At 47.1% G+C, this 9,999-nt stretch overlaps 1 protein-coding gene across 1 annotated transcript in view; it reads left to right on the top strand.

The window, feature by feature from the left end:
* The window catches only part of RAD51D (RAD51 paralog D), a 21,060-nt gene that overhangs the window by 2,155 nt on the left and 8,906 nt on the right, over positions 1 to 9,999 (top strand). The window contains exons 2-3 of the mRNA XM_011937686.1: positions 284 to 345; positions 831 to 949. Coding sequence (XP_011793076.1) covers positions 284 to 345; positions 831 to 949 — 181 coding nt within the window. The remainder of the gene's footprint in view (positions 1 to 283; positions 346 to 830; positions 950 to 9,999) is intronic.

The following is a 9,999-nucleotide window of genomic DNA, read 5'->3' as shown; positions in this document are numbered from 1 at the left end:
CCTGGCATACCTGCAGGGCGCTTCCCCTCCATTCCTAGAGGGCCACGCTTCTGGAGAGGCTCAGGAATGGTGGGCGTGGGGAGCCAAGCTCTAAAGCAGGGTGGAGGATTCCTACTGTATGCAGGGCACCGCGCCGGCTCTTGCAGCTTTGTGATTTCACACTGGCCTCCTGAGAAGGCCTGCTGAGAGGTAGAATTGACACCCCATTTGACAGATGAGGAAGAAGCAAGTGTGGGAGGGCCCCGGCCTCTCTGCCAATCCGCTATACATGTTTTGTTTTCAGTGGTGGACCTGGTTTCTGCAGACCTGGAGGAGGTAGCTCAGAAATGCGGCTTATCTTACAAGGTGAGCTCCATATCTCCACATCCAAACCTGAGTGTCTTTAGAAGTCCATGGCAAGCCCAGCTGGGCGCGGTGGCTAACGCCTGTAATCTCAGCATTTTGGGAGGCCGAGGCGGGTGGGCCACTTGAAGTCAGAAGTCAGGAGCTCCAGACCATCCTGGCCAACATGGTGAAACCCCGTCTCTACTAAAAATACAAAAATTAGCTGGGTGTGGTGGCACACGCCTACAATCCCAGCTACTCGGGAGGCTGAGGAAGAAGAATCGTTTGAGCCCAGGAGGCAGAGGTTGCAGTGAGCCGAGATCATGCTACTGCACTCCAGTCTGGGCGACAGAGTGAGACTCTGTCTAAAACAACAACAACAAAAGTCCATCCCAAGCCAAAGGGAGCAGAGGGGTCTCAGATATTGAGAAGTGGAGTGAATGAGACCCTGGGATGCCAGCTTCTATGGGCAATTTGTTACTGAACAGTCTGGGCCCCTTTGGCAGGCCCTGGTTGCCCTGAGGCGGGTGCTGCTGGCTCAGTTCTCAGCTTTCCCCTTGAATGGCGCTGATCTCTATGAGGAACTGAAGACCTCCACTGCCATCCTGTCCACCGGCATTGGCAGGTTTGTATGTGTACTTGGGGAAGAAGGAGAGAGGCAGGAAAATGGGGCTGCCTCTCAGCTCTGCTTTTGATGCTTGAGTAGACAGGAGGGGTTTTTTTTTTTTTTTTTTTTAAAGCAATAATGGATGGGAAGGAAAGGGGTCAGGACTTCTGAGTTCTTATCCTATAACAGGGTTATGGGGTTTCTCAGCCTTGGCACTTTATTTAGGGACAGGTAATTCTTTGTTGGGGGTTGGAGGCTGTCCTGTGCATTGTAGTATATTTAGCAGCATCCCTGGCCTCTGTCCACTAGATGGTAGTAGCACCACCCTTGCTCCAGTTGTGACCATCAAAAATGTCTCCCGACATGGCTAAATGTCCCCTGGGAGGCACAATTACCTCTGGTTGAGAAGCACTGTCCTATAACACAAGATATCAGTATCTCATTATTTTCACCATCTTCTCTGGCCCTAATTCTTGTTTTACTTAAGGATATGGCAAGAGAGAACATTTATTGAGTGCCTACTATGTGCAGGCATTGCCTGTATGTTCTAGATAATCTCTTCAGTGACTCTGCCAGTTAGAGATTATTAACCCTAGTTGAGTTTAGCCTAAGAGGAGCAAGTGGCAAAGGTGAGGCTCAAGCCTGGGAGTATGTGGCCCAGAACTTGGTTCCTTCACCACATCTGCAGCAGTAGGGAACAGGAGAGTTCAGATAAAGGAGGAGTTGCAGGCCAGGTGCAGTGCTCATGCCTATAATCCCAGCACTTTGGGAGGCTGAGGTGGCAGATCACTGGAGGCCAGGAGTTTGAGACCTGCCTGGCCTGCCTGCCTGCCCAAAATGATTAAATCCCGTCTCTACTAAAAATACAAAAATTAGTCAGCTACTTGGGAGGCTGCGGCAGGAGAATCGCTTGAATCTGGGAGGTGGAGGTTGCAGAAAGCTGAGATCGCACCACTGCACTCCAGCCTTGGTGACAGAGCGAGACTCTGTCTCAAACAAAAGGAGCAGTTATATTCTGCCACGTTGTTTGGTGGGTTGGGGAAGAGTTGCAAAGATGACAGATGTTTGCTGGCCAAGTGAGTCTTGACCGTTTTCCTGGTCTATTTTTTCAGAAATTGATGAATAATTGCCGCCACAAAGGTCTTTGGATTGGTTTGGCCCTTTCTGTTTTCTTAACACATTCTCTTGGCAGGGTTCATGCAGCATGGTGCTTGCTTTCCTTGGTTGGGGGTCTGAGTCTGTGATCCATCAAGCACTGGCTAAGGGCCTGCTGGGTGCTTGGTACGGGCAGATGATACACATGAATGAGGCAAGGCCCCTGCCCTTAAGGCCTCTAGTTGGGTGTAGGGGAAAAGCAAGTGAATACAAGAGAGGTATAAGCACCGAGGGAGACAGCGGTGAGGAGGAAGTGGTCAATAGGAAGCCGACTGGCCTTGGGCTTAGGGAGTTTATAAATCCAATAGATATGGAGGGCGCACTCAAGTGGTAAGCTGGGAGGATTGCAGCTGCCTCAGGTCCCTGCAGGGTGATCGTGGAGTGAGTTCAGGAATGCTCTGAAGAAGGCAGAACTTGGGCATGGAGGAACAGATGGACTTTCGCTGAATGCTTTCTATGAACGAGGCACTGCACTGAGCACTTCACGGTACATTATTTCATTTATTCATCACAACCACCAGTGAACATGTTACTGTTTAAATCATCATTCTAGGCTGGGCGAGGTGGCTCACGCCTTTAATCCCAGCACTTTGGGAGGCAGAGGCGGGCGGATCATGAGGTCAGGAGATCGAGACCATCCTGGCTAACACAGTGAAACCCCGTCTCTATTAAAAATACAAAAAATTAGCCAGGTGTGGTGGCGGGCGTGTGTAGTCCCAGCTACTTGGGAGGCTGAGGCAGGAGAATGGCATGAACCCTGGAGGTGGAGCTTGCAGTGAGCCGAGATTGCACCACTGCACTCCAGCCTGGGCGACAGAGCAAGACTCTGTCTCAAAAAAAAAAAATAAATAAAAAAAATAAATAAAAAATAAATCATCATTCTAAAGGCAAAGAAATTGGGACTCAGGTTAAATGACTTGCTCAAGATTGTGCAGTTAGCAAACGGCAGACCAGTTATTTAAGGTCATGCCTGTCACACTCCTAAGTCTAAGAACGTGGCTCTTAACTCATCTGCCAGGCTGCCTCCCTGGAGGCGGAAGGCCATTGTGAAAGCAGGGTTATAGGCAGTGGGGTAGAGGTGTGCAGGGTGGAAGGGTGGCAGAGGCCAAGCAGGGCCCTGGCAGTGCTGGCCTGGGGTGCATGAGTCCAATCTAGGACCTGTTGGTCCTACTGGGAGACCTGTTGAAGAGGAACTGTGACAAGGCCTACTACCAGGAGGAATATATTATGAAGAATCAAAGCTGACTCACCAGGTTTCTAGCCTCCCCCTCCCCTCCCCTCCACTCTCCTCCCCTCCCCTCATCTCCTCTCCTCTCTTTCCTTTCTGACTGAGTTTCACTCTGTCACCAGGCTGGAGTACAGTGACGCGATCTCAGCTCACTGCAACCTCCGCCTCCCGGATTCAAGTGATTCTCCTGCCTCAGCCTCCCGAGTAGCTGGGACGACAGGTGCATGCCACCACACCCGGCTAATTTTTTGTATTTTTAGTAGTGATCGGCTTTCGCCATGTTGGCCAGGATGGTCTCGATCTTCTGACTTCGTGATCTGCCCACCTTGGCCTCTCAAAGTGCTGGGATTACAGGTGTGAGCTACCGTGCCCGGTCTCTAGCCTTTCTAACGGTGTGCTATGGACAGTTAATGGTGTAACTTTAAAACTTGGGAGGAGGGGAGTTCTGTAGTCAGAAGTTTGAGAAATGCCTGACTAATCCAAATTAAACAGGTTTCTCTGTTGTAGGCTGCCTCAGAGCCTTTAGTGCTGAGGTGCAGTGATTGCTTACAGGGTGTTATAGCATGTAATGTACCTTGGGAAAAGCTATGTTGATGAGGGAGATTGATTATTTCTTACAGGCCAGAGCTAGGTCTGTTCATCCCAGAGTCCCCTCATTTTAGAATAAGACTCAGGAAATATGAGGCATTGAGGTGGTGTGTGAAGGGATGACTCAAAGAATGCCTAAAAGGCAGTTCAGAGGGAAAGGCAGAGGGTAAGTCCCAGAAATACCTGTATTCTAGTCAGCGGTAAAACCCAGGTGTACTTCTGCTTAACGGGGCAAGACAGGGGTCTCTCCCTATTGACATGCCGAGTTAGAGGTGATAGGGACATATTGGTAGGAAGTTCCTCTGGGCAGTAGGAGAGGCATGGAATGGAAACTCAGGTGAGAAGCTGGCTAGAAGGGGATTTGGGAATAGCTTATACAGACTGATCTTCACAGCCAAGGATGTGGTTGATTCTTGACTAGAGTCAGCACCAGTTGTTCAACCCCAGCTACACGTTGGAATTCATCTGGGAAACTTCAAGAGAGAGATTCATGCTGTGGTCCCAACTCTAGAAATTCTAACTTAATTAGTCTAGGCCAGTGGTTCCCAAACTTGTGTGCCCATTGGAATCACCTAAGGACTCTTTTAAATATTATAAAGTCCAAGACTCCCCCAGACTAATTAATCTCATTCACTGTGAGTAGGACACAGGCATCAGTATTTTTTAATTTTTTAATTTGTTTTTTAGAGACAGGGTCTTGCTCTGTTCCCCAGGCAGGAGTGCAGGGGTGCACAATCATAGCTCACTGCAGCCTTGAACTCCTGGACTCAAGCAGTCCTCCTGCCTCAGCCTCCCAAGTAGCAGGGACTACAGGTGCTCACCATCATGCCTGGCTAATTAAAAAGATTTTTTTTTTTTTTTTGTAGAGACAGGGGTCTTGCTATGTTGTCCAGACTGGTCTCAAATTCCTGGGCTCAAGCAATCCTCCTACCTCGGCCTCCCAAAGTGCTGAGATGACAGGTATGAGCCACCATGCCTGGCCAGGCATCAGTATTTTTTTTGAAGCTCCCAGGTGAATCCAATGTGCAGACAACTTTGGGTACTGCTGATATAGGCATTTTTTTTTAAAAAACTCCCCTGATTTTAATGTGCAGGCAGGATTGAGACTAACTACTCTAATCTAATGGTTCTGAAACTTGAGCATGCATCAAAATCACCTGGAGGCCTTGTTGAAACCCAGGTTTCAAGTATGGGCTGCATTCCCAGAGTTTCTGATTCAGTAGGTCTCGGCGAGGGGAGCTGTGAATTTGCACTTCTAGCTATTCCTTAAAGGTTGCTGATGCACCTGGTCTGGGGACCACACTGGGGTTCCCTTGATCTCAGTGGGAAGAATGGAATCAGGAGTGGCAGAGGCTGGATGCTTATTAAACAGAGACGGGGTGAGCACAATTATTTCAAGAAGCCACAGGGTTAGAGTGGTAACCAGAGTGTTTTGACGGGCAGGAACCTGTGGGTATAATCGTGGGGGTCCCTGGAATTAAAACGGATGGGGGCCAGGCACTGTGGCTCACGCCTCTAATCCCGGCACTTTGGGAGGCCGAGATGGGCGTATCACCTGAGGTCAGGAGTTCGAGACCAGCCTGGCCAAAATGGCGAAACCCCATCTCTACTAAAAATACAAAAATTAGCCAGGTGTGGTAGTGGGTGCTGTAATCCCAGCTACTCGGGAAGCTGAGGCAGGATAATTGTTCGAACCAGGCAGAGGTTGCAGTGAGCCAAGAGCGCACCACTGCACTCCAGCCTGGTGACAGAGCGAGACTCTGTCTCAAAAAGAAAGAAAAAACGGATGGGGTGCTTACTGAAGTGCTGCTTGGCATATACAGAGAGGTCGTGGGAGGTCTTCAAGAACCATCTCAAGGACAGGAACCTGGGAAGGTTATTGTAGGGCTAGGAAAGGGACGCATGTGGTCAGGCATTAGTACAGGCTGTGGGGAAGAAGCTTCAGCCCAGAGATAGGGCAGGGTGTGGAGGGTAGGTGGTGACCTGTTGCATGTGGTTGAAGGACAGAACCTGGATGAGGAATTGGCATGTCATGAGGTTTATCCCAAGTCTTTCACAGCCAGTGTTGATGATACAGAAGCTAAATGAAAGTGATAGCACCTTTCTATTACTCATTTTTCTGGAATGATTATTGGGCACCTCCTGTATTTCAGGCACTGTGCTAGTGCTGGGGATGCAATAGGGATAGGACCCAGTCCTTGCCCCATGGTGCTCTCAGCTAGATGACCAAGACAAAAACAAGCAAATAAAAAATAATGACAAACCCCTAGGACTAGTGAGGATACAAGATCAACACATACAAATCAACTGCATTTCTCTATACTCACAATGAACATGTTGAAACTAAAATAAAAAACACTACCATTTATTGGCCAGCCACAGTGGCTCATGCCTGTAATCCCAGCATTTTGGGAGGCTGAGGCAAGTGGATCACCTGATGTCAGGAGTTTAATACCAGCCTGGCCAACATGGTGAAACCTTGTCTCTACTAAAAATACAAAAATTAGCTGGGCGTGGTGGTGGGTGGCTGTAATCCCAGCTACTCGGGACGCTGAGACAGGAGAATCACTTGAATCTGGGAGGCGAAAGTTGCAGTGAGCCGATATTGCGCCACTGCACTTCAGCCTGGGTGACAGAGTGAAACTGTCTCAAAAAAAACCAAAACAAACAAACAAATACACAATACCATTTATAGTTGCTTCGGAGAAAATGAAATACTTGGGTATAAGTCTAACAAAGCATGTGTAGAATCTGCCTGCTGAAAAATTTTAAATTGCTGATGAAAGAGATCAAAGATGACTCAGATAAATGGATGACATGTACTTTGTTCATGGATTGGGAAACTGAACATAATGAAGATTTCAATTGTCCCCAAGTTGATCTGTAATTTAATGCAATTTCTATTAAAATCCCAGCAAGGGTTTTTTTGTTTTGTTTTGTTTTGTTTTATAGACATAGGCAAGCTTATTCTAATAATTACGGAAAGACCAATTTTACTTAGATTAGCTAAAACAATTTGGAAAAAGGACAGTTGGAGGAATCAGTCTACCCAGGGTTAAGACTTGCTATATAGCTACACAATTAAGCCTAGTGTGGTATTGGCCAAGGGACAGATGGACACAGATCAATGGAACAGAGTAGAGAACCCAGAAATAGACCTCCACAAGTATATACAACTAATGTTTTTTTTTTTTTTTTTTCTTTGAGACAGAGTCTTGCTCTGTCACCCAGGATGGAGGGTACTGGTGCTATTACAGCTCACTGCAGCCTTGACCTCCCTGGGCTCAGGCAATCCTTCCACCCCAAGCCTCCCAAGTAGCTGGGACTACAGGTATGGGACACCATGCCTGGTTATTTGTATTTGTAATTTTTTTTTTTTTTAGACGGAATTTCTCTCTCTTTTTTTTTTGTTTTGAGATGGAGTTTCACTCTTGTTGCCCGACCTGGAGTGCAATGGCATGATCTTGGCTCACCGCAACCTCTGTCCCCCGGGTTCAAGCGATTCTCCTACAGGCACACACCACCAGGCCTAGCTAATTTTTTTTGTATTTTTAGTAGAGACGGGGTTTCTCCATATAGGTTAGGCTGGTCTTGAACTCCTGACCTCAGGTGATCCGCCCACCTTGGCCTCCCAAAGTGCTGGGATTACAAGCATGAGTCAACGTGCCCGGCTGGAGTTTCTCTCTTTTTGCCCAGGCTGGAGTGCAATGGCATGATCTCAGCTCACTGCAACCCCCGCCTCCCAGGTTTGATTCATCTGCCTCAACCTCTCGAGTAGCTAGAATTACAGGTGCATGCCACCACGCCCAGCTAATTCTGTATTTTAGTGGAGATGGGGTTTCACCATGTTAGCCAGGCTGGTCTCGAACTCTTGACCTCAGGTAATCTGCCCACCTTGGCCTCCCAAAGTGCTGGGATTACAGGCGTGAGCCACCGTGCCCAGCCTATTTGTATTTTTTTGTAGAGACAGGGTTTCACTATGTTGCCCAGGCTGGCCTCGAACTCCTGGGCTCAAGCAATCCTCTCACCTCAGCCTCCCAAAATGCTAGGATTACACACAATTGATTTTTGACAAAGTTACAAAAACAACTTGATGGAGGAAAGACAGCCTTTGAACAAAGGGTGCTGGGGCTATTGGACATCGTAGGTTAAAAATATACAATAATAAACCTAAACCTTATACCTTATATAAAAATTGACTGAAAGTGGATCATGGACTTAAATGTGAAACCAAATTGTGTAATTTTTTTTTTTTTTTTTTTTGAGGCGGAGTCTCGCTCTGTCGCCCAGGCTGGAGTGCAGTGGCCAGATCTCAGCTCACTGCAAGCTCCACCTCCCGGGTTTACGCCATTCTCCTGCCTCAGCCTCCCGAGTAGCTGGGACTACAGGCGCCACCACCTCACCCGGCTACTTTTTTGTATTTTTTAGTAGAGACGGGGTTTCACCGTGTTAGCCAGGATGGTCTCGATCTCCTGACCTCGTGATCTGCCCGTCTCGGCCTCCCAAAGTGCTGGGATTACAGGCTTGAGCCACCGCGCCCGGCTTGTGTAATTTTTTAGAACAAAACAGGAGAAAGTCTAGGCAAAGTGTTCTTAGATTTGACACCAAAAGTATGATCCACAAAAAAATTTTTGATTAATTGGGCCTAATCAACATTTAAAAATTTGCTGCACAAAACAGAATGAAAAGAGAAGTACAGAATGGGAATAATAGTTGCAAGCCATGTATTCAACAAAGGACTTATATCTAGAATGGAGAAAGAATTCCTAAAACCCAACAGTAAAAAATCAAACAATTCAATTAGAAAATGGGCAAGGACTGCCTCACACCTGTAATCCCAGCACTTTGAGAGGCTGAGGTGGTCGGATTGCTTGAGCCCAGGGGTTCAAAACTGGCCTGGGAAACGTGGCAAAAACCCTGTCTCTACCAAAAAAATACAAAGGTTGGCTGGGTGTGGTGGCACATGCCTGTAGTCCCAGCTACTTGGGGGAGCTGTTGTGGGAGGATCACCTCAGCCTGGGAGGTCAAGGTTGCAGTGAGCTGTGATCATGGCACTGAATTCTAGCTTGGGTGACACAGTGAGACGTGAGACCCTATCTCAAAAGAAAAAAAAAAAAGCCAGGTACAGTGGCTTATGCCTGTAATCCCAGCACTTTGGGGAGCCAAGGCGGGTTGATCACCTGAGGTTGGGAGTTCGAGACCAGCCTGACCAATATGAAGAAACCTCATCTCTACTAAAAATACAAAATTAGCTGGACATGGTGGCGTATGCCTGTAATCCCAGCTACTCGGGAGGCTGAGGCAAGAGAATTGCTTGAACCCGAGAGGTGGAGGTTGCGGTGAGCTGAGATCGTGCCATTGCACTCCATCCTAGGCAACATTCCATCTCAAAAAAAAAAAAAAAAAAAATTCAACACTATTAACTATTAGGGAAATGCAAATTAAAAACACAATGAGCTATTATTCCATACCTATCAGAAAGACTAAAATAAAAAAATAATGAAATACCAAATGATGAGGATGTGGAAACACTGGACTACTCATATATACATTGCTACTGGAAATGTAAAATGGCATAGTCACGCTGGAAAATAGTTTGGTAGTTTCTTATAAAATTAATAATGCCTTTACCATACCACCCAGCAATTGCATTCTTGGGCATTTATCCCAACGATGTGAAAACTTGGGTTTATACAAAAGCCTGTAAAAAATGCTTTATAGCAGTTTTATTCATAATAGCCCCAAAGTGGAAACAACCAAATGGCCTTCAATGGATGAATGGTTAAATAAAGTGTGGTACATCCATACCATGGAATACTTTTTAGCAATAAAAAGGAATGAACTATCCATATATGCAACAACTGGGATGGATCTCAAGGGAATGATGTTGAGTGACAAAAGCCAATTGCAGGGCGGGGCACGGTGGCTCGTGTCTGTAATCCCAGCACTTTGGGAGGTTATATTGTGCAGATCACTTGAGGTCAGGAGTTCAAGACCAGTCTCCCTAACATGGCAAAACCCCGTCTCTACTAAAAAATACAAAAATTAGCCAGGTGTAATGGTGGGCACCTGTAATCCCAGGTACTCGGGAGGCTGA

This window comes from Colobus angolensis, unplaced genomic scaffold (assembly GCF_000951035.1).
Source record: "Colobus angolensis palliatus isolate OR3802 unplaced genomic scaffold, Cang.pa_1.0 Scaffold167, whole genome shotgun sequence".
In the NCBI taxonomy this organism is placed as follows: Eukaryota; Metazoa; Chordata; class Mammalia; order Primates; family Cercopithecidae; genus Colobus; species Colobus angolensis.
Note: the sequence above shows the minus strand (reverse complement) of the source record. Positions and strands in the feature narration are given on the sequence as shown.